This window comes from Pyrus communis, chromosome 8 (genome assembly GCF_041283825.1).
Source record: "Pyrus communis isolate YQ-2024b chromosome 8, ASM4128382v1, whole genome shotgun sequence".
Taxonomy (NCBI): Eukaryota; Viridiplantae; Streptophyta; class Magnoliopsida; order Rosales; family Rosaceae; genus Pyrus; species Pyrus communis.
The window spans coordinates 23518748-23543844 of record NC_142572.1 but is presented as its reverse complement, the minus strand read 5'-3'; the positions used below and the strand labels follow the sequence as shown (position 1 = coordinate 23543844).

At 34.5% G+C, this 25097-nt stretch overlaps 2 protein-coding genes across 2 annotated transcripts; both read right to left on the bottom strand.

Moving 5' to 3' along the window:
• Positions 1–8577: 8577 nt before the first annotated feature.
• On the bottom strand, positions 8578–12869 carry LOC137717312 (protein EARLY STARVATION 1, chloroplastic). Its single transcript, XM_068456622.2, has 11 exons — positions 11814–12869; positions 11587–11678; positions 11244–11437; positions 10856–10895; positions 10262–10343; positions 10029–10106; positions 9788–9913; positions 9443–9564; positions 9235–9274; positions 9071–9145; positions 8578–8861 (listed from the first exon to the last, which is right to left on the bottom strand). Exons 1-11 carry the CDS (start codon positions 12167–12169, stop codon positions 8702–8704), a joined length of 1365 nt encoding a protein of 454 aa, XP_068312723.1. The 5' UTR covers positions 12170–12869; the 3' UTR covers positions 8578–8701.
• Positions 12870–14977: 2108 nt separating this feature from the next.
• On the bottom strand, positions 14978–24960 carry DWA2 (DWD (DDB1-binding WD40 protein) hypersensitive to ABA 2; the record flags this gene model as incomplete). The annotated part of the gene is given in 10 exon segments (XM_088698363.1): positions 14978–15992; positions 16262–16320; positions 16409–16539; positions 16714–16797; positions 17235–17309; positions 17565–17692; positions 23624–23723; positions 24172–24283; positions 24582–24714; positions 24817–24960. Coding segments are annotated over 10 exon segments (1008 nt in total), but the record flags the coding sequence as incomplete, so codon positions are not given.
• Between the last annotated feature and the right edge of the window lie 137 nt (positions 24961–25097).

The following is a 25097-nucleotide window of genomic DNA, read 5'->3' as shown; positions in this document are numbered from 1 at the left end:
ACAAATAGATTGAACGATGACTTATGTACAAATTTGTAAAACCAACTAAAAATCGTGAGTGTTAACCCACGTTTTTTTGGTCTAAAATGCAAATTTTTATTCTTGCGAAATACTTTCCACGAGAATTAAGGAAAACTTTATAACGTGTTTGGAAGTGGTTTTATGATTTATTGAGCAACAAATGTATACTTAGAAGAATATTTAAGCCGAAATCTAAAAAAATATGTGAAAAATACAATAGTGAGGACCTAAAACATTGTCAAATGGGGTTCCACCCTCAAGAATCTCAATGGAAAGTCTCACCTTAATTTTCAAAACTTCACATTGAGGCGAAGCTGAAAATAAATAGATTGAACGGTGATTTATGTACGAATTTGCAAAACCGACTAAAAGTCGTGAGTGTTAACCCAAGTTTTTTGTCAAAAATGCAAAAAAAAAAAATCGCTAAATATTTTCCATGACCATTAAGGAATATTTTATAAGGCATTTTGAAGTGGATTTCTGATTTATTGATCAACAAATGTATATTTAGTAGACTATTTAAGTCTAAAACTAAAAGAATAGTGAAAAATATAGTAGTGAAGCAAAAAATATTATTAAAATGGGGTTCCGCCCTCAATAATATTAATGGAAAGTATTACTTTAATTTTCAAACTTCACAGTGAAGTAAAGGTGAAAATAAAGAGTTTGAACAACAATTTATGTACCAATTTTAAAAACTGACAAAAAAGCGTGAGTGTTAACCCACTTTTTTGTCAAAAATGCAAATTTTTTATTTTCGCGAAATAGTTTTCATGAGCATTAAGAAAAATTTATAAGGCATTTAGAAGCGGATTTACGATTTATTGTGCATATTTAGTAGACTATTTAAGTCGAAAACTAAAAAAATGAGTGAAAAGTGTAGTAGGGAGGCCTAAAACATTGTTAAAATGGGGTTCCACCCTCAAGAATATACAAAAAGTATTACTATAATTTTCAAACTTCACGGTTAGGCGAAGGTGAATAGTTTGACTAACAATTTATGTACGAATTTGTAAAAACCGACAAAAAACTGTTAGTGTTAACCTTTTTTTTTATGCAAATATTATATTTCGTGAAATATTTTCCGTGAGCACCAAGGAAAATTTATAAGGCAGCTGGAAGTAGACTTAAGATTTTTTGAGCAACAAATGTCTATTTAGTAGACTATTTAAGTCGAAAACAAAAAAAAATTGTGAAAAATATTGTAATGAGGCCCAAAATATTGTTAAAATTGGGTTGCACCCTCAAGAATATAACGGAAAGTATTACTATAATTTTCAAACATCACGGTGAGGTGAAGTTTAAAAGAAATAGTTTGACCGACGATTTATGTACGAATTTGTAAAGAATTGACTAAGAACTGTGAGTGTTATCCCACGTTTTTTTGTCAAAAATGCAAATTTTTCATTTTTGCAAAATATATTTTGTGAGCATTGAGGAAGATTTTATAAGGCATATGGAAGCATATTTATGATTTATTAAGCAACAAATGCATATTTAGTAGACTATTTAAGTCCAAAACTAAAAAATGGGTGAAAAATATAGTAGTGAGGCCCAAAATATTGTTAAAATGGGGTTCCACCCTCAGCAAAATTAACGGAAAGTATTATTTTAATTTTCAAACTTCATAGTGAGGCGAATGTAAAAATAAAGAGTTTGAATGATGATTTATGTACAAATTTGTAAAAACCGAGTAAAAATTGTGGGTGTTAACCCACTTTTTTGTAAAAAATGATTTTTTTTTATTTTCACGAAATATTTTCCATGAGCATTAAGGAAAATTTATAAGGCATTTGGAAGCGGATTTGCAATAATTTTCAAACTTCACGATTAGGCAAAGGTGAAAATAAATAGTTTGAACGACGATTTATGTCCAAATTTGTAGAAATCGACTAAAAACTGTGAGTGTTAACTCACGTTTTTTGTAAAAAAAAAAATGAAAATATTTATTTTTTGAAATATTTTCCGTGAGCATTAAGGAAAATTTTATAAGGCAGTTGGCAGTGGATTTACGATTTATTGAGCAACAAATGAATATTTAGTAGATTATTTAAGGCGAAAACTAAAAAATTATGTGAAAAATACAGTAGTGAGGCCCAAAACATTGTTAAAATTGGGTTCCTCCCTCCAGAATATTAACGGAAAGTATTACTTTATTTTTCAAACTTCATAGTGAGGCGATAGTGAAAATAAATAGTTTAAACGACGACTTATGTATGAATTTGTAAAAATCGACTAAAAATTGTGAATGTTAACCCACGTTTTTTGTCAAAAATTCAAATTTTTTATTTTCGCAAAATATTTTTTGTGAGCTTTAAGCATAATTTATAAGGCATTTGGAAGTAGTTTTGCAATTTATTGAGCAACAACTGCATATTTAGTAGACTATTTAAATCGAAAAAAAAATGAGAGAAAAATATAATAGTAAGGCCCAAAACATTGTTAAAATGGGGTTCCACCATCAAGAATATAACAAAAAGTATTACTATAATTTTCAAATTTTGCGGTAAGGCGAAGATGAAAATAAATAGTTTTAAGGATGATTTACATACGAATTTGTGGAAACTGACTAAAAACCATGAGTGTTAATGCACGTTTTTTTTGTCAAAAATGCAAATTTTTTATTTTAGTGAAATATTTTCCGTTAGCATTAAGGAAAATTTATAAGGCAGTTGGCAGCGCATTTACGATTTATTGAGCAAAAAATGTATATTTAGTAGACTATTTAAGTCGAAAACTAAAAAAATAAGTGAAAAATATAGTAGTGAGGCCCAAGACAAAATCAAAATAGGGTCCACCATTAACTATATTAACGGAAAGTATTACGGTAATTTTCAAACTTCACTGTGAGGCGAAGGTGAAATAAAGAGTTTGAACGACGTTTTATGTACGGATTTGTAAAAACCGAGTAAACATCGTGAGTGTTAACCCACTTTTTGTCAAAATGCAAATTTTTTATTTTTGCGAAATATTTTGCATGAGCACCAGGGAAACGTTATAAGACATTTAAAAGCGGATTGACGATTTATTGTGCATATTTAGTAGACTATTTAAGTCAAAAGTAAAAAATTGAGTGAAATGTTTAGTAGTGAGGCCCAAAACATTGTTAAAATGGGGTTCCACCCTCAAGAATATAACAAAAAGTATTACTATAATTTTCAATCTTCACGATTAGGCGAAGGTGAAAAAAAATAGTTTGAACGACGATTTATGTACAAATTTGTAAAACCCCACTAAGAACCGTGAGTGTTAACCCACGTTTTTTGTCAAAAATGAAATTATTTTATTTTCGTGAAATATTTTTCAGTAAGCATTAAGGAAAATTTATAAGGTAGTTGGAAGCAAATTTAAGATTTATTGAGCAACAAATGTATATTTAGTAGACTATTTAAGTAAAAAAAAAGTGAAAAGAAATAGTTTGGACGGCGATTATGTATGAATTTTTGAAAACTGACTAAAAACCATGAGTGTTAACCCACGTTTTTTGTCAAAAATGCAAATTTTTTATTTTTGCGAAATATTTTTCATGAGCATTAAGGAAATTTTAATAAGTCATATGGAAGCGGATATATGATTTCTTGACCTACAAATGTATATTTAGTCGACTTTTTTAAGTCAAAAAATAAAAAAATAAATGAAAATATAGTAGTGAGGCCCAAAATATTGTTAAAATTGGGTTCCACCCTCAAGAATATTAAGGGAAAGTATTACTTTAATTTTCAAACTTCACGGTGAGGCGAATGTGAAATAAATAGTTTGAACAACGAGTTATGTATGAATTTGTAGAAATTGACTAAAAACCGTGAGTCTTAACCGACATTTTTTTGTCAAAAATGCAACTTTTTTATTTTCGTGAAATATTTTCAGTGAGCATCAAGCAAAATTTTATAAGGCATTTGCAAGTGGATTTCCGATTTATTGATCAATAAATGTATATTTAGTAGAGTATTTAAGTCGAAAACTAAAACAATAAGTGAAAATATAGTAGTGAGGCCTAAAACATTTTTAAAATAGGGTTCCACCCTCAAGAATATTAACGGAAAATATTACTTTAATTTTCAAACTTCACTGTGAGGCGAGGGTGAAAATAAATAGTTTGAACGACGATTTATGTACGAATTATAAAAAATCGTGTGTGTTAACCCACGTTTTTTTTTTTTCAAAAATGAAATTTTTTTGTTTTAGTGAAATATTTTCTGTGAGCATTAAGGAAAATTTATAAGCTATTTGGAAGTGGATTTAAGATCTATTGAGCAACAAATGTATATTTAGTAGACTTTTTAATTCAAAAACTAAAAAAATAAGAGAAACATTTAGTAGTGAAGCCCAAAACATTGTTAAAGTTCGGTTCCACCCTCTAGAATATTAACGGAAAGTAGTACTTTAATTTTTAAACTTGATGGTGAGGCGAATGTGAAAATAAATTGTTTGAACAATGATTTATATACGACTTTGTAAAAATTGACTAAAAATTGTGAGTTTTAACCCACGTTTTTTTGTCAAAATGCAATTTTTTTTTTTTGCCAAATATTTTCTGTGAGCTTTAAGGAATATTTTATAAGGCATTTGAAAGTGGATTTCCGATTTATTGAGCAACAAATGTATATTTAGTAGACTATTTAAGTCCAAAACTAAAAAACAAATAAGTGAAAAATATAGTAGTGAGGCCAAAAACTTATTAAAATAGGGTTCCACCCCCAAGAATATTATTGGAAAGTATTACTTTAATTTTCAAACTTCACGTTGAGGTGAATGTGAAAATAAATAGTTTGAACGACGACTTATGTACGAATTTGTAAAAACTGACAAAAAATTGTGTTTTTTTGTCAAAAATGCAAATTTTTTATTTTTGCGAAATATTTTCCATGAACATTAAGGAAAATTTTATAAGGCATTTGGAGGTAGATATGCGATTTATTGAGCAACAAATGTATATTTTGTAGACTATTTAAGTCGAAAACTAAATAAATTAGTGAAAAATATAATAGTGAGGCCCAAAACATTGTTGAATGGGTTCCACCCTCAACAATATTAACGGAAAGTATTACTTTAATTTTCAAACTCCACGGTGAGTCGAAGGTGAAAATAAATAGTTTGAACGATGATTTATGTACGAGTTTGTAAAAGCCAACTAAAAACTGTAAGTGTTAACCCACGTTTTTTGTCAAAAATGAAAGTTTTTATTTTTGTGAAATATTTTTCGTGAGCATTAAAGAAAATTTATAACGCATTTTGAAGCAGTTTTATGATTTTTGAGAAATAAATGTCTATTTAGTAGAATATTTAACGGCAAAAGCAAAAAAAAAGAGTGAAAAATGTAGTTGTGAGGCCCAAAACATTGTTAAAATCGGGTTCCACCCTCAAGAATATCAACGGAACGTCTTACCTTAATTTTCAAAACCTTATGGTGAGGCAAAGCTGCAAAGAAATAGATTGGACTATGATTTATGTACGAATTTGCAAAACGGACTAAAAATGTGAGTAACCCATGTTTTTTTGTCAAATATGCAAATTTTTTATTTTCGCGAAATATTTTCCGCGACCATAATCGAAAACTTTGTACGGAATGTGGAAGTGGATTTACAATGTATTGAACAACAAATGTATATTTAGTAGAATATTTAAGCCGAAAAATAAAAAATAAAAAAGTGAAAAATATAGTAGTGAGACCCAAAAATAGGGTTTTACCCTCAAGAATCTCAACGGAAAGTCTTACGTTAATTTTCAAAACTTCACAGTGAGGCGAAGGTGAAAATAAATAGATTGAACGGTTTTAAATACGACTAGGCAAGGAATAGCGTGGTACCGATCTTTCCCAATTCCAATTTTTTTATTTATTTTCTGCTTTTTTGTTTTTTTTCCTTTAAGTTTTTTCTTCGTACGTTACTTTATTTGAGTAACCACTATTAAATTCAAATATCTTTAAATTTAGGTTTTAAATTGTTGTAAATATGTATTATAATAGATTTTGCACTGAAAAATATATTTTGAAGAATATGAGTTTGATAGTTTGTTGTTATGGTAAGAGAAATAAAACAAATATAAGCAAAAAAAAAATAAAGAAAAAACTAAAAAGAAAAAAATTGAAAAGAGACATTCGGTAATAAGGTAGCGAATCTTATAGCAACTATTGCTAACAAGTTGGCGACAGATCAGGTGAAAAATCGATGGTAAAGTACTGATCGTATCCTTTTCTATTTCATTTATTTATTTTTTGCTTTTTTTTTTATTGAATTTTCTTTTCTTCTTATGGTACTTTATGTAGATTCAAATACATTTTGATTTATATCCCTATTTTCCGTGCACCGGCTCACCTTGTTTTGTGTGCCCCAAGTGGCCTTAGTTTGCGTGGCAGATCCAGCCTCATTTTGTGTGCGACAAATCCAGTCTCTTTTTGCATGCCAAAAGCCCGCCCGCGTTTTCGATTAGCGAGGCCCACCTCCTTTTCCGTTCACCCAAGTTCACCTCGTTTTGTGTGCACAAAGTTTGTCCCGTTCTGTGTGCATCAAGCCCGCCTAATACCCACTTTTTTTTTTTGTTAAAACTTCAAAAAAATTTATTTCACAAAATATTTTCCATGAGCATAAAAGAAAACTTTATAAGACATTTGGAAGTTCTTTTATGGTTTGGTGAGCAATAAAAGTATACTTAGTCTAATATCTAAGTCGAAAACGAAGCAAATAAGTGAAAAATATAGTACTGAAGCCCAAGACATTGTTAAAATGGGGTTCCACTCTCAAGAATATTAACAGAAAGTCTTACTTTAATTTTCAAGACTTCATGGTGCGGCAAAGGTGAAAATAAATAGTTTGAACAACGATTTATGTACGAATTTGTAAAAACCGACTAAAAATCGTGAGTTAACTCACTTTTTTTTTTGTGAAAAATGCAAATTTTTTATTTTTCGAACTATGTCTTGTGAACATTAAGGAAAACTTTATAAGATATTTGGAGGCGGTTTTACGGTTTATTGAGCAATAAATGTATATTTATTATAATATTTAAAGGCAAAAACTAAGCAAATAAGTGAAAATAATAGTAGTGAGGCCCATGACATTGTTAAAATGGGATTCCACCCTCAACAATATTGACAGAAAGTCTTACTTTAATTTTTCAAAACTTCACGGTGAGGCGAAGGTAAAAATAAATAGTTTGAACGATGATTTATGTACGAATTTGTAAGAATCGACTAAATACCGTGAGTGTTAACCCACATTTTTTGTGAAAAATGTATATTTAGTAAATTATTTAAGCCGAAAACTAAAAAAATAAGTGAAAAATATAGTTGTGAGGCCCAAAACATTGTTAAAATGGGGTTCCGCCCTCAAGGATACCAACATAATGTCTTATCTTTATTTTCAAAACTTTATGGTGAGACGAATGTGAAAATAAGTAGATTGAACAATGATTTATATACGAAAAACCGAGCATTAGCACGTTTTTTTTTTTTTTTTTCTTCTCAAAAATGCAAATTTTTTATTTTCACGACATATTTCCATGAGCATATTAAGGAAAAATTTATAAGGCATTTGGAAGCAGATTTAAAATTTATTAAGCAACAAATGTTTATTCAGTAGACTATTTAAGCCGAAACTAAAAAAACTAAGTGAAAAAAATAAGGAAAGCTAATGAAAAGGGCTTGAAAACTTTGAATTTTAACGATAAGGACAAAATAAAAGGTAAAGTGAATAGTACCAGGTTTGACTTTTTAGTGTAAAAATGTGATTTTTCGTTAAAATGAACAGTACCATGGGCTTTTCGTTAAAACTCTCAAAAAAAAATATGGTTGAGGCCCAAAACATTGTTAAAATGGGGTCCACCCTCAAGAATAACTTAATTTTCAAAACTTTACGGTAAGACGAAGGTGAAAATAAATAGATTGAATAATGATTTATGAACGAATTTGCAAAACCGACTAATTTTCTATCTATAATTCTATTTCGCGACTTGGTAAAATCATAAAAAAAAAAAAAAAAAAAAAAAAGCTTTTTGAAGTCAATAAATTAAAAGATCGTTTCGAATGGGCTTAAAATGTTTCCCTTAATTCGCATGCAAAAGATCTCGCAAAACTAAAAAATTCGATTTTTACAAAAAATTGTGAGCTATAAGTAGCCAACGGTTTTGCCAATTTCTAAAAAGACTTTTGAGAATTCAATTTAATTTTCTCCGCCCACCTTAAGCTTGTAAAAATTTAGTTAAGACCTTTCAAAGACAACACGGATGCCAGAACCATTCTAGGACCATGCTAGTATTTTCCTATCTATTATTCTATTTTGTGATTTAGAAAATTCATCAAAACTATTTCCGGGGGTCAATGAAATCTCCCAACGGATAACGTCCTAGAAAACAGCACCAAATAAGACCTTGTAATGATTTTTGTAAAAGTTGAAAAAACCGAATCAAAATTGTGAAAACGTATTTTGGTCATACAAGCAAGAACATATAGATACTAGAAATCTCCGTCGGGTATGGAAGAAGTAGAATGCAACTCTCCAAAAAAATAATGCGAAAAAAATATAGCAGCATTCACCCTAACTAAAAACTCAAAACTAAACGTAGTGGCGACTGAAAGAATGAATAAAATGAAGACTAAAATGTCCGTTACAAAAGACGAGTTTCAGCCCATATAATTGGACTTCGATCCACATTCTAAACTGGACCACCTAAGTTTGGTCACCCTTCATTGTGGAGAAAATTCATCTGGCGGTTCATCAACCGGAGGCGACAATGATCCAAAATCAAGGGCAGGGTAGACACCAGGTGGCCTTTCTCGAGGTTTAATTGACAGCAATTGGCTAGAGTCACCAACAACATCTGCCCATCCGTAATGCGGCTCAGCCCTTCATCAAAGATTGAAAAATCAAAATTAGTTTTACAGTAAAAGCAATAACAGAAGATATAATCTAAATTATATATATATTTGATTCCCTAGAATCCTTTTGACTGCTTCAGTATACTATATGCAAACAGAACCAACTCCAGCGTGGAAGTGTGTGTGGAGAGAGAGAGTTGGAGACAGAGAGAAACAGAGAGAGTGAGAAACTATTACTCGTAATAGGTCTCCTCGTCCACAACAATATCCCAGCTTTCCCCAGTCGTGCTTTTCCCATATTTGTGCACCTTACTGCAAAAGAGAAAGCAAGTTAACTTGTCAAAGAAAAACCAAAACAATAGATGACAATGCAGTTCAGCAAGCTTATCCCTTTTCCGTACCCATTTCCAAAGTGCTCTTCTCCCCATGTCCTTGACCAACCTAGACATTAGAAAACAAAAACAGAGTTGCGTCAGATTACATTATTGAAAAGTTAAATGAACATGAAGATCTGAATAATTGGAACGGATTCAAGACTATATAGTAAAAGGAAACAATTAAGGGCAAACAAATTTTGTGTTTATCATAGTTCAAGGTCCTTCCACATACGTTCACCGCTTGGCGATACATGCCATGTCTCCCCTTGTCGTGAACCTATTCCAGCAAAGAACTTCTCTTCCCACTTGTCTCCCCATTTGGTTCCAAGTTCAGTCTCAGCCCATTTATCAGTCCTGAAAATTATAGCATCCAGCATATATCAATGAGTAGATATTTTTTAGCTGCCTGTATTGTGCTTCATACTTTTCATTGTAAATGGTCAAATGATGATACCAGATGACAAACGAATTTCTGAATTTAAGAGGAAGGAGGAACAATGAAGGGTTTTTTGTTTTAAAATGAACAGATGAAGAATTAAATTAAGTCAGTTAGAGAAGATAATTAGAAGAAAAAAACCATTTGAGAACAGATCCCCTTCCATCATAATGCTCTCCCCACTTCTCCCACCAGGACTGCTCATTAAGTCTACCATATTTGTGTGCTCCTTTCTCGGTCCAGCCTTTAGCATCATATTTCTCCCACCTGCATCCAAAATATTAAGTAAAATCGTCCATATGTTTTATCTAATTCATCAATCCTTCAATGCATTATAATGCGACTGAAAAATGAATTAGCAGCAAACCGTACTTTAGCTTACCATTTCTCATACCATCCCGCATTTTCAGTGCCTGATTTTGCTTGTTTCTGTGCACTTCTCTCAATTCTTGCTACATTACTGTGCTTTCAAAGTTGCAACATTAATTTATATTGGGAGAATGAAACAAGAGGAGGTCAAGAAATATAAATTTAAAAAATTTCTATAACTACCGCTCACTTAGTAAGTTAAAAGTAATTCTCTAAAACTTAATGAAATAGAGCTAAAATAAAGACCTCCATTCATCTTGATGAAGAACTTCTTGCCAAGTTTCCCACCACGAATCCCCTTCAGCATTTCTACCAGATTTCTCCACACCTATGAAAAGATAACAGATGGGAATTATGCATGCCTATATGTACCCATGCCCATGATATAGTAATGAATTTAGCTGAAAGACGAGTTACTGTAAACGTATACAGGACAGAACAGTGTCTTCAGAAAGAAAAAAAAAAGCAGAAATTGATTAATTAATCAAGTCTGTAGTGAATGATTGTCGTTCAATGCCCTTAGATATATGTGCTAGTTTTCCACAGCAGTGGGAAGTGTTGAGTTCAAAAATTTCCAGAAACAAGGATGATACTGGACCTACGAAGACAGTGCCTACAAATTTACTTTAAGAGGACCATAAATGTTTTATATTGCAGCAAAAACATTTTTCCCGTCTAGAAAAATGAATGTGTTGTTTTGTTTATATCAAACTACTCTGAAGTTTGTGGTTTATTCAGGACAATGAAGAACCTAAGATATCTCATTCATTGAAATTTTATACTGATGGACATGGTTAATGATAGCTAGCAGTTGAAGATGAAGACAAGGAAGAAGTATACCTAGCTCTTTGTATCCGGTCCAGTCACTTTTCTCCCACCACTGTCAATAAGATCAATAAATCCAATTAAATGCATCCACCTGGGATGATTCTCAATGGGGTTATAAAGACAAAGTCAAGGCAGCAAGGGACTTAGAATATGAATATGACGCTAGTTTACAGGTAGCAGGATGTCCAAGTCCCCCTCTACTTTTTTAGGGCTTTCGAGCATGAAATATAAGGCGCCTTGATAATACAATCTTAGAATTCAGTGATAACTATTACTGTAAACAAAATGACGGAGATGCCTAATAAAGTGAAGGATAGTCAAGAAGGTTCGTCAAGTCATATATGGCAGAGCTAACAAAGTTAAAAAAGCAAAATAATTATGATAAATTATGATATTATACAGTTTCTTTCCATTGTGAAGAAGCGTCGTGGGAGGTACCACCCATCCTTGTCCACCTACATCTGTAGCCATTGTTGCCAAGGTCCTCGCCACTTTCGCGATACCAAGTGCTGCCATCTTCATTGGTGCCAGACTCGTTTACATTTTCGTTTAACAAGCTGATGCCCCACTCCTTCTCATTGGCAATGCCAGTATCTATAAAACATATCAAACACCACAATAACCACAACAAGAACAATGATCAATCAAATATCTTAGTAATTATCTACCGAAACCATCCATGAAGCACAATGATGGTATATTAGCAAGTGGTGAATGATTGATTGATTGATTGATTGAATTACCTCTTTTCGGAGGACTGTCACGAGATTGCGGGCCGGAGTTTCTTGGGGTACAGCGAGGGTAGTGTTTCTCTTGTTTGGACAGGAAGCGAGATCTGCAGCAATATACAGTGGAGTAGAGTGAATTAATTATAAACACCAAAAGCCAAAAACAATACTAGAACAAACAGAATGGAATTGAAGTAAATTCCCTCATAAATTGAAAATTGAAAATTGAAAATGTAACGTACTGAGCAGGAGAAGAAGAGGAAGACGAAGCGAAGAAGGGTAATGCGGCGGAGGCTTGGACTCCAGCAGCTCTGTGAGCCCTTTTCTTGGAATCGAAGCGCCGGTCGTCCGCCTTGTCGACGGTCTTTCCGGAGAGAATCGGAACAACGGAGTCGGAGCAGCAGCAAGTGATTAGAGTGACTGCGGGTGGGTCAGCCCTGGGAAGGGAGAGTCTCCTCCTGCGCTTCCTGAGATCCCACGGGCGGCCGGCATTAGTAGCAGTAGAAGGATGGGGTTGGGGATGTGGATGGAAAGCGAGGCCGAGACGGGTGAGCTTGAAATCAGGCGGAGAAGCGAAGCCTCTGGAAGTGGCCACCATTGCGTTTACAAAAAGGCCATCCCAATGAATCCCAAGCGGAGGAAACGTGGACTGACACTGAGAGGGTTGGGAGGGAGTCCTCACAGTAGGAGTAAGAGTGGGAGACTGACTAAGTAGTCTCTCTCTCTCCCTGAGTTTGGGTTTGGGTTTTGCGTTTGGGTTTAGTTTTGGTTTTGGGTTTGGGTTTGGGGGAAATTAATTAATTGATGAGGTGGGAGAAGTAATGTGGTTAGTAGTTCAATTTATAAAGAAAGAAATCAGGGAAGGGGAGAAGGGAGAAGGTTAGGGGGAGGGAGGGCAATGAGAGCAAAAAGCAGAGAATTTCGAGCGAATCTTTGTTTTAGCGACATTTGAAAATTGACTGATTGAATGAGGTGGGCTATGGCCACTGGCCAGAAGAAGATGAACAACCAAGGAAGGAAGGAAGGATGGAGGGACTGGGGACTCGGGAGGCCTCGCCTCCTCGTCTTTTGTAAACCAACCTCTCCACCTTTTTCAATTTCTCCTCCTCCTCCTGCTGGATGTGACAGAAAGAGAGACGGTGGAGGGAAATGGTAATGATGTGGTGGGTGTGACTGTGTTATACAGGAAATTGAGGGATAGACTCAGAAATTGGAGAAATTAGAGATTAGAGCGATTAAAATTTGGCCTCATGGTTATCTGTATATTTAATTAAATTTAAAATATAAAAAAAATAAACAATTGAATTAATTAAAAACAGGGCCGATCATTTTATTCCTTCATAGATATCCCATCCTTTAAAGAGACGTGGCGAGATTCTAGAAAGGGTAACAGTCACCTTAAGTTAAGGTTGAGCAAAACGGATTTGGATCCTCTCCTGAGCTAATGGAGAGGATCCTCCTCATTAATCATCTTTAGTCGTTGAATTTTTATCCAACGGTTACAAACAGGATGATCCTTTAAAAGTTATAATAATTGTAGCCGTTGGATAAAAATTCAACGACCATGAATGATTAATGAGGAGGATCCTTTCCATTAGCTCAAGAGATGATCCAAATCCGAGCAAAACAGACTCGAGTGAGTGAGATGGGTTGGTGGCTGCGAGTGCAACGCAATCGGCCGTGCCCTCCGTATCCAATCCCGCGATTTTATCTTACCACCGTTACACGTGAGCAGACTCGACCCCACTTCCTTTCTTTCTTCTGTTTTGGGTAGGGCTCTCTCTACCGCTGACACGTGCTCTCTTCTACAAGTCTTGACTCTTACTCTAGCCAAAATTCATATAACAAATTAAGTAGGTACTTGTGCATTCGATTGCTTCAGCTCAGAAAGCTATGTTCAATCCTAAACCCTATGTTACTTCCTCATTCTTATAAAATAACAAGAATAATAAGAAGATGATTTATTCTAACTACACAACACTAGTTTCAAAGTGAATTCTTTCATATTCATATATACGCATTTTAATGAAATAGCGAGAAAAACTTGCATACATTAATTTTTTTTACGTTTGCAACATCATGCATCGTTTACATGACTTTGAATGCCCAACACGTGTCACATTGGTGAATTCAAATCTCGTCCTTTTGATGCAGGTTTGTTACTACTTTCCAACCAATTCAACTAAAATCAAGGGATCAATTGTAACTTACTACTAAGGTTCAATAATATTACTCCTCACTTGTACGGTGAGAGATCTTAAGTTCGATTATCACCAATAACGAATTTGAACCAAATATTATGGTTAATCCATTATGAGACTTTGTCGACTCTCCCCTTAATGTAGATATGTGCGGTTATGAATTAGTTTATCCTAAACAAAGTATTTCAAAAACAGGATAATTTCTCTCCTTCCCCCACAACTGTTTCAAAAAATAAAACTCTATTGATTTGAATTTGCGCTAAATTCAAATATATGATTGCCGAATACTTTATCCACTTTGAAACCCCAAAAAAATAACAGTGCTCACACCATTGTACTATTTTCTATCCACATTATATTTTCCCCATCTACTATTATTCCTAAAGTTACCTTCAATACTCCGCTTAATAAAACGCCGTTCCGGCCATGTCGTACGGAATCCCCAATCCTCACCACACAACACTCGGGCGACCGACCCTCTTCAAGCCCGCCAGTCACAACATTCAAACTCACTCTCCTCCAAAATCAACCCATTATCATCCCCATCCCGCTTTCCCTTCCCCGCTCTCTTTCTCATCCTCCTCCTCCTCTTGCCCTTCCTCCACCAAAACTCCACCGTGCTCACCCTGACCATCCACCTCTGTTTTCAACCTCGCCAATCCAAAATCTCCAATCTTGGCATTGGGAATCCTAGTCCAGCAACACATTGCTAGGCTTCACATCACCGTGAATCACCGGTGAGTCACAAACATGGTGCAAATACTCGAGCCCAAGAGCCACATCAAGCAGAACACCACCTTTTCTTCCAAACTATAAGCTCCGGGCACTTCCAATCCAGCAATGCTTCTTGGAGGCTTCTAATGGGCATGAGCTTGTGGACCAACCGCAGCTTCCAGCCGTAGCGGTCGGTGGAGAAGCCGAGAGAGAAGAAATAGAAGACAGAGAAGCACGAGGCAGGAGAAATGGGGGTAGAAGAGAGAGACGGTGGGGGAGAGAAACGGGGTAGGGGTCTAAAAGTCTTTTTCTAAAAAAGATTTTCACTAATATTTTGGTTAAAATATAGGTAGAAAATAAGACAACTACCCATTCCAATAGGAACAAGGATTGTCTACCCTTCCAGTTCTGGTGCTCTCCGTGTTTTCCTGTTTTGTGTGATTACGGTTAAGTCACGTTAATATTTTATATTATTTTTTTTATACATATAATAAGACAAAAATGAATAGTAATATAAAATGTTAACGTGGGTTAACTGTAATCATACAAACAAGAGAGCACGAAAGAAAATCATAAGTGAAAGGACAGACAATCATTGTCCTTCTAATACGGAGAGGGCTTCCGAATTCCATAAACCCTTATCAGGTTGCTTGACACGCGTCTAGCCAATTGGCTCCGTCACGTGTCAGTACTTGGCAGCATGATGACATGGCCGGAGCACCTGTTGACCATGAGCTTCTTCTCATGGAGAAATGCTTGTGGATAAACGATCTTGCATTTGACAGAAAGAAGGATAAGGTATCGTACGTGTAAAGCAGGAGGTGGCACGAGAGAGAGTCATGGTGTAATGATGGCCATGTGTCTGGCTGATACAACATGTGGGACCACTTGGATGTCTCCTGTGCTGTTCGAGGACGAGGAAACCAAGCACATTTCTTTTGGCGCGTCTGGAATCTGGATTGGATAAGGTTAACGTCGTCACTTGATCACGAAAGTTGAGGAGGCAACAAATCCATCTTTGTCGACAACTACCACCTCATAAACCAAAACAAAAATCCACCTTCAAGAGTCTTCGATTTTATTATATATCCTTGTGCTTGCGTCTCTCACATTGCATGAATCGTTAAGCAATGAGAGAGTTGATGTAAAAAGATTGGTAGAGCAGCACAAGTATAAGTTTTGAAATTCCAGTGTTAGGAAAAAGGGTGCATATCCTTCACATCCTTCAAACGAGAGATGATAAGATCAAAATTGGTAACAGTCGCACGTGTTAAGCGACTCATTATTCAAGTAATCATTCAAATAACTAAAAGGGGGAGGGAGGGAAATACAATGAGCTTATTTGACAAAGACGAAATCTAAGAAAGATGAATTGTACTCAACACATGAATGAATGTCAAACAAAATCAGAACAACACGCACCAAGTAGACCAAACACAACAACAGGGACCAGTTTCTCAAACCTTATTTCTTGGACAGAAATGCCTTCACTGATTCTACAACTACCTGTTTTTCATGAAAAAGAAAGAATTTCGCCTTTATCAGACACAGTTTAACTGATTAACGCGCACACTTCTTTCAAAACACAGACAATACATGCCTGCGTGACGATGACCCATTTGATGCATACATGCGAATTGCAGATGAAGCATGTTACAAATGCATATGAAACTGGCATCATTTAACAAAACTTATACTAAAATTCATGCTTCTACTGGAAGAAAAAAATGAATGATTTGAAACAAATAGATCTTGGTGTCCCTAGTGGTTCTTACCCTCCCATCGTAGGATAATGATGCAAAGATCCAAGGCTCACGAGAGCTCCATTCAAGACCTATAGTTTCAAGTAAAATTAATTTAGTTTAAGATAAAAAAATTATAAAAAAAAATCAATTATATGCCTCAGGAGTTGCCTTAGTTACCATAAATACTATCTTCATAGTCACTGTAAGAGTTAAGCAATGGATCAATCCGCCTTTGAGTGAGAGAGAGAGAGAGAGAACAAACCAACATCAGCCCATCGTACTCAGGGTTATACCGGGCAGCCCATGTCCTGAAAAAATTTCAAGAGGTAACGATCAGACAATTAAAGTTTGCAATTATTGGCACTTCTTTGATACAAGTATGAACATCCCAAAAATTCTGAAACATACACCGATGCACAAAAGGTCATCAGGAAAAACCATGGCTGAAGAGACCGAAATGCAACAGTACAGAAAATATTTACCTGTGTGTGTGTCCTGGAAGCTCCTGGATAGGCACGTTTGGCTTCCTAAGATCCCATACGTGTATACCAGATTCATCTTCTGCAGTTATGTTAACAATTTGTGATATAGTAACAGAAACAAATGATCGTGATAACTGCCATGTTGAGAAATGATAAAGAAAAATAAAAAGAAAAAAAAACATTATATATTTTGGAAGACATAAGTACACCCTGTCAATTAAACATTATATATTTTGGAAGACATAAGTACACCTTGTCATTCATTTTTTCTGTGAAATGCTCTAATGTATTTTGAAAGTAGACAGATTTCTTGTGAGATGAGAATACTGTTACTTGATTTTTATGCAACACAATAGACTAGTCCTTGTCTCTGTATCAGTGCATGTGTCGAGCATGCAAGTTATGTGAACATCTTTCAAGTTCTCAAATTCAGAATCGACTCGAGAGAACAATTGAAGAGAATGAATTAAATATAGACAGAGAATGAAACAAGCACACTCAGAGGAATAGAAAACTACATTCTTACAAGCACATGTTTCTTGTTGGGGTTATACTCAACATTGCGAACGTGAGCATGCTCAATAGAATTTGTCTTCCTGCAGATAAACGGTAACTATTATTGATCAAGAAAGGATATTGATGACAAAAACCTCAAACAAGTAACAGTCCCTAAAATAGCTCTGTTCATTCTTGGTTGATAATATATATAATCTGCAGAATGACAAGCCAGTCCCTTCATTTGAACTATCAAAACTTAATATATGCTTCACATGAGGATTTGACTAATTAAGTTTAAAAATCCATGTTGGCCCTGTTTAACAAATAAAAACAATGCAAGTGTTAATACGTACTTCATTGTTCGTAGATCCCAAAACTGAATGGATGATTCACATGTCGCTGCAACAGCATTGATATCATGTGGATCCCATGCACCACCAGACAAGTAGTGCATCACACCAGCTGACTCCTGTGATTGTACCTGGACTCGGAAAAAAAACCTAAACAAGAATCAGTCTGGAATTCAAAGTGACATACCATTGAATTCTAAGCCTTTTAAGATCTTGAAAGGCCAATAAGTTTTATTATGGTAACAAGATTGAATACAAAACATACGTGAGAGAGTGAGAGTGAGAGGAAAATTTCGTTGTCTTTTCCTTCCTACCTTGCTCACAACAATAACAGTTTATCCTTGTTTGGTTCATGCATAAGTAAATTTTGATGAAGTGGGAAACCAAAATAATTTTAAATGGAGTAAATTTATAAGTAAGTTTTGGTTTTTATCCACGCCATTATTTCAATTACATGTCAGCATATTCAATTTTATAATTAAAAATCATTTAACCATTTCCAAATATATCTATTTTTAATTTGTACCCATTTTTTAATTTGCAACCAATTTTTTTATTTTAATTTATACCCATAAATTTAATTTCTTTCTGTGCCCATATTTTGAAATATTTATGTGTACCCACTCTTCTAGAAATCCACACCTAGGGGCTAGGCGGCTAGCCACCGTTCCGAATAATCCCTAGACGTATGAAAATTTAAAAAGGGCGGCTAGCCCTGCCTAGGCACCCAACTAGATCGTGTCTCTTATTTAGACAAAAAATAGATAATTTTCATTTTGCATTTTATTTTTTCAATAAATTATCATAAACTTGTTGAATACTTGGATGAACACTCATTTCATTTTGCATTTTATTTTTTCAATAAATTACCATAGACTTGTTGAATACTTGGATGAACACTCATTATATGCTTCCATGTTCTCAATATGTTGTAATACTTTATAATCTATGTCAATCTATTTTGCAATTTATGTATCTCAATATAATTATATATTTTTTCAAGTATAAGCAAACATTTATTTATATGTTTTATAATAAATTTAATTAAAATTAAAAAAAATTGCCTAGCCCCACCTAGATACCTAGGCGATAGGCCCTTGACCGCCGCTCGACTAGCGTCTTTTAGAACCTTGTGTACACCCATCATTGTTTTAATCTTTTATTTGTACCCTTAATTTATTTATAATGTAACCATTCATATATTTAAAAGGAAACTTTGGATGCAGTCCTGATTGACTAAAATCTTAGATTGAAACTTTATTAATTTGAATACTTTGATTGAAGGACAAAATGTTAAATTTCAATATCATGTAAGAAATTTGATAACAAAATTATTAAATCATGCAACGATTAATATCAAATAGGGATATTTTTTTTTTTCTCAAATTAGAATTGTGAGAAAACTGATCAAATTTTTTATTTTGAATATTTTTATTTTTAAATATTGGTTCATTTTAAATAACAAAAACGGTGAAAGGTATAGAATAGCGAAAAAGGAGGCGAAGAAAGCGGTAAGAGAAGCGAAGCTAGTGACTTTTGACGATATGTATAAGCAACTAGATACCAAAAAATGAGAGTTGGATATCTATAAACTAGCTAGAGCAAGGGAAAAGAAGACAAGAGACTTGAACCAAGTGAGGTGCATCAAGGATGAGAATGGAAAGGTTCTTGCTAAGGAGAAAGCGATCATTATGAGTTTCTTGTGATGACATTCGGGTTAACTAATGCTCCAGCAGCTTTTATGGACCTGATGAATCGGGTATTCCGTCCGTATCTTGACAGGTTTGTAATTGTCTTCATCGATGACATTCTGGTGTATTCTAAGAGCAAGGTTAACCATGTTAGACATTTACGTGTGGTTTTGAAGAAGTTAAGGGAGAATCAATTGTACGCTAAATTTAGTAAATGTCAGTTCTGGCTGGATCAGGTGTCATTCTTGGGACACGTGATATCAGCTCAGGGTGTTCTCGTGGATCCTCAGAAAGTAGCAGCAGTGGAAAATTGGGAGCAACCTCAAACTGTCACTGAAGTACGGAGTTTTCTTAATCTTGCTAGCTACTATCGATGCTTTGTGAAAGATTTCTCAACCATAACCCTGCCTCTTCATCATCGTCATCATCACGAGCATTCTCGGAATCTTCAACACGAAGCAGAACCTCAAATAATTCTTGGTAGATAGAGCATGGAGTAGAAGTCGCCAAAGAACGCAGTCGCTTACGAGTCCCCATCTTAAAATAACAAAGCATCTCTCTGGGATTCCCAACGATCTCCGGACAATAACAGGATAAGTTAATGAACTTCCAATCGTATTATGTGACTGACATTTTACCTTGTTTCATCTCTGTGAATTCATTTTTCTTCTGATCCTTGTATTCCGGAGATGTGAATCTAGCCTCAAATAAGCGCCTAAAAACATCCCAATTTATGGCATCTTGAACAGACAATAGGCGCGACTCCTAATCCACCATGATTCCGCTCCCAAACGAAAGAACCAAGTCGCTGTCTCGACCCATCTCTCTGCTGAAAAATTCCCCTATCGCTGCATAACGTGAAAGGTCTTTTCAACATGGTCGATCCACCTTGGAATTCTCAGGTTCCTCATTACCAAAGAAATTATTTATTTGAAGATGGGATACGGTCTCTAAAGTAGTCCTTTGGGGAGGGCGAAGTGTAAACTGAATGGCGCTAGCGATAGCCTTACCGCGTTACCCAAAATCAAGAAAATTAGTTTCATAATGGACAGGTGGCGCTCTACGAGGTGGCATGATACTGACATAAGAGATAAAAAATGATTAGGACCTATAACACATACAAGGAATGCAGGACTGCCAAACCTATGCTCTGATACCAAACTGACACATCCCGATCGAAATCGAGGCATGTTGGCCATCACCTGAATGTGACGTAACCAAAAGGAAAGTGATGCATAAAATTATGGATAAATTTAAACCAAATCTAAAACTTATTTAAACTAAAGTAGCGAGTGTGCAGTAATGGGAAAAACCCATAAAACACAAGTGTTCAGAGCATAGATGACATAAAAGTGTGTAGTCGAAACTAGTTAAAGTGCTTATTACACAACAGGAAAAACTCCTACATTTATTTAGAAGGTATGTCAGAACCGCCAGATATTCCTCGTATGCCATAGAGTAATCAACTAACTAGGACCTGGAGGGACGAAAAACTGAATGGTGAGTAGGCAAAAAACAAAGGTTTATAAACACATTTATTTTCGGAATATACTAACCCCTCGCCGTAAAACATATATAGTTTCCAGAAAATCATACTATGTATAAGTATGAAATCAAATGTAAATCAACAATAAATCCATACGACAAATCACAATATCACAACAGTAGCATAATAAAATCAAGTGCCCATCAATTTATGCTAACACATGAGTTCATGCAGATGCAGAGGAAATCTGACATGAACATGACTGAGTGTAATCATAATATACGCTCTAATACTACAAGCACGTCAGGTTCCACTTTTGCCAAAAGGGGCATAAACGTCAATTTACACTCGGGGAGAAAATTACATAGAAAATTTAGGGACGGATCGTCACAATCTACTTCCTTTAAGAGACGAAATTTCAACACTCCTAAAGATCTGTCTCCCAAGTAACTTCCTCAACAAAGTGGTTTCTCAATAAAACTTTCACCATACAAACGGTTTTGTTCCTAAGAACTTTGTCTTTCCAGTCAAGAATCGTCACTTGAACCTCATCATAAGTCTAATCCGGGTTAATCATAAACCGTTATAGATCATGAAAAAAGCATATGATACGGTCCCAAGAGACATTCTTTAGAGGGATTTAGAGAAGATAGGAGTACGAGTAGCATATATCCAAACTATAAAGGATATGTATGATAGAGTAAGGACTGCCGTAAGAACTCATGAATGACAAACCAAAAGCTTTCTCATAACTTTAGGGTTACATAAAGGTTCATCTTTAAGTCTTTCCTTTTTTGCATTGGTAATGGATGAGTTAACGTGACATATTCAAAATGATATTCTTTGGTGTATGCTTTTCGCATACGATATAGTGTTGATAGATGAAACTTAGGAATGAGTAAATGCGAAGCTTAACCTTTGGAGAGAAGTGTTGGAATTTAAAGGTCTTCACCTAAGTTGGTCGATGATAGAGTATATCGAGTGCAAGTTCAGTGCGAACAGAGGTTCAGAAGAGTTAGGGGTGAGGATTATATATTAGGAAGTACCAAAGAGCGACCGCTTTCACTACCTAGGATCAATCTAGCAAAAGAATGGAGAGTTGGATGAAGACCTCAACCATACAATACAAGCTGGATAAATGAAGTGGAAAAATGCATCAGGTGTGTTGTGCAACCGTTGTATGCCACTAAAGCTCAAGGAAATTTTTTATAGGACGGCAATAAAGCCAACAATGTTTTATGGCACAGAATGTTGGACGGTGAATCATCAACACGTACATACAATGAGTTTAGCAAAGATGAGAATGCTTCGTTGGATGTGTGGGCACACAAGAAAGGATAAGGAATGAGGATATCCGAGGTTAAGTAGGAGTAGCCAAGATTGAAGGAAAAATAAGAGAAAATCGATTAAAGTGGTTTGGATATGTGAAACGAATGCCTACAGACACTCCTATTAAAAGATGCGATTATGAGACAGAAGTTCAAGGTCGAAAGGGTAGAGAAAGATTTAGGAAGACTTGGAAAGAGACTCTAAGAAAAGATTTTGAATACTTGAATCTAACGGAAGACGTAGCACATAACCGAGCGTAATTGTGATATAGCCAAGCCCATTTAATAGGATAAGACTTTATTGTTGTTGTTGATCCATTTTAAATAATAAAAAAATTATTATAAAATATGGCATATAAATAAATAAAAAAAATTATAAAATTATAAATAAAAAAAATAAAAAAGTGAATAGATTACATTGAGAAAATGGGTACAATTACATTTTACGTATATATAACAAAGTGATACATTTTTAATGAAAAATAGGTACAAATAAGTACAAATAAAAGATTAAAAAAATATAGGTACAAATAAAAGTTTTAAAATACAGGCACAAAAATATATGGGTACAAACTAAAACTAAAAAAATGGTTGCAAATTAAATTTAAGTACAAATTGAAAATGCATTTGTCATAAATCTAAACTACATATTAATACAACCCTCTTTGTCAACCTAAAGAATGTGAAAAGACCATTTAGTCTTCTATCACAACAAAAAAGTTAAGGATAGTAACGCAAATTCACAAAACGACATTTTGTTGTTTTTTGTTTAAACCTCACCTATAAATGATTTTAACATCTCTAATTTAAAAGAAAAAAAATTTAAAACATATTAATAGAATCCTCTTTGTCATGTAAATATTATATTATTGAAACAATGACGTGCATAAAAACCAAAGGACGTTGATCAAAAATTGAAATTGAATAAGGTTTCAATCAATGAAATTAAAAAAATGAGAGATGAGAACCTAAATGTACCATTTTTCATAAAATAAAATAAAAATGTACCCACTTTTCATAAAAAAATAAAAAAATAAAAAAAGTACCCACTTTTCATTTTATAAAAAAAAAAAGTGGGGGGGGGGGGGGGGTACCACTTTGTTTTATGTAAAACCAACCAATTTTTTTTAACTACAATGTATCCATATTTTAAAATAAAATGTACCCTTTTGTAAACGTACCCAAATTTAAAAAATAAAAATAAATAAAAATTGTAATAAATAAAAAATTTGATCTAATTTCACATAATTCAAATTTGAGGAAAATTTTGAAAATCCCTATTTGGTATTGAACTTTGCATGATTTTAGGAAAGAATTGTTAATTTTCATTTTAAAAATTATTTATTAATACTGAAATTTATATTTTGTCCTTCAATCAAAGTATTCAAATAAATAAAGTTTCAGTCTAAAGATTTTGGTCAACCAGGGACCGGAACCAAAGTTTTCCATTTTAAATTTTGAAAAGAGACCGAGAATCTGGTTACGTATCCATAAAGATGTATCACATAGGCAGATGATTGACGAGAAATTTCTAAAGGAAATTCATCATAAAATTACCTGAGCAGCTTTTTTGGACAAATCTAAGCTCCATAAGGACAAATTTTCTTCATCAATGCTGATCAACTTATCATGCCTTCCCGATGGCCACTAAAGAATGCTGTTCAATGTATATTCACATTGCACAAGAGAGTCAAAGAATCAATGAGTCCAACATATAATACAAAGTTCATACCAAACCACATCTCAAAACAAATAACACGAAACAAACTCGAGTTATATTCCACAAGAAATTTATTGCAAAGTAACGCCTGTTACAAGAATACACCAAATACTCCTCCACAAACTTACATGATCCAAGAACATTAGATGAGCATCTTCCTTCTAAGCATAACATAATGATTCCTTAAATTTAACTGCTAACGTAATCATTTATATTTCTAGAGATCCTTTTTCTGTGGTGGCATACATCTTTCTATTTCATTCCAAAAAAGACAACAACAGAAAAGAAAAGATGGTTGGGAAGATGAAAGACAAATTCGAAATTAATAAAACACAATCGGGCAACTAAATGATGCCGAGAGACAGAGCAGGCTTAACATACTGACCACTTGATCTTGCCAACTTGTGAGTCGAGGGAGGTAATTCTTTCCAGCTGAGGGGAATTCAATTCACCGTATAACTCGGGGATCTGCCATATTGCTGCTCCGTATGACTCGCCTTCAAGCACATTGAACTTTATAAAAACACTGCCAATGTCTGACATACTGGACTTGGAGAGAATTGAAAGCAAAATACAAATAGAGAAGCAAGATAAAATAAAAGATGAAAATGCATAATTACCATTATTATTAGCATAAAACTTAGAGAGAAATAGGAAAGATAAAAGAGGAAAAGCATAACAGTGAGAATATGCCATCCAAGCATTATTCAAAAGGTTCAAAGGTATCATATCAGGGGAAATCCGAAATAATCAGAAAAAAGAAAAAGAATAAAAAGAAAACAGAATAGCAATTACCAGTTGAGTAAACAGTAGAGAAGATGCGTTGGTCGAAGGGACAGGAAGCAAGGTCCCAGATCTCGTTGGGGTGAGAAAACAAACCCTCGCACACGAGTTCGGTTCCATCGGAAGAGAGCCGAATCAAATGCACCTACTCAATTTCAACATGTCAATTCAATTCAATTCAATTATTCTGATCCACCGATTTTGTTTGAAAGAATTCGACGAGAGGGAAGAAGGCAGGCAGGCAAACCTCGTTTTCTTCTTTGAGGCTGAGAGTGCCGGTGATGAAGCTAGTATGATCTGTGTCGGCTTTAACATCTGATATACATCTAGCCTGGCCGATTGTTCGATTGTTCGATTGTTCGAATGGGAATCGGAATCGAATCAGTAGGGTTTATGAATTTGGGGGAAAAGAGGGTAAAAGAAGGGAAATGGGGATTAGGGATTTCAAAAGTTCACGTGGTATTTCAGACCATGTCCAACCCCCGATGATCCTCCTTGCATTGCTATTTGCTGCTCCACTGCTCGAAA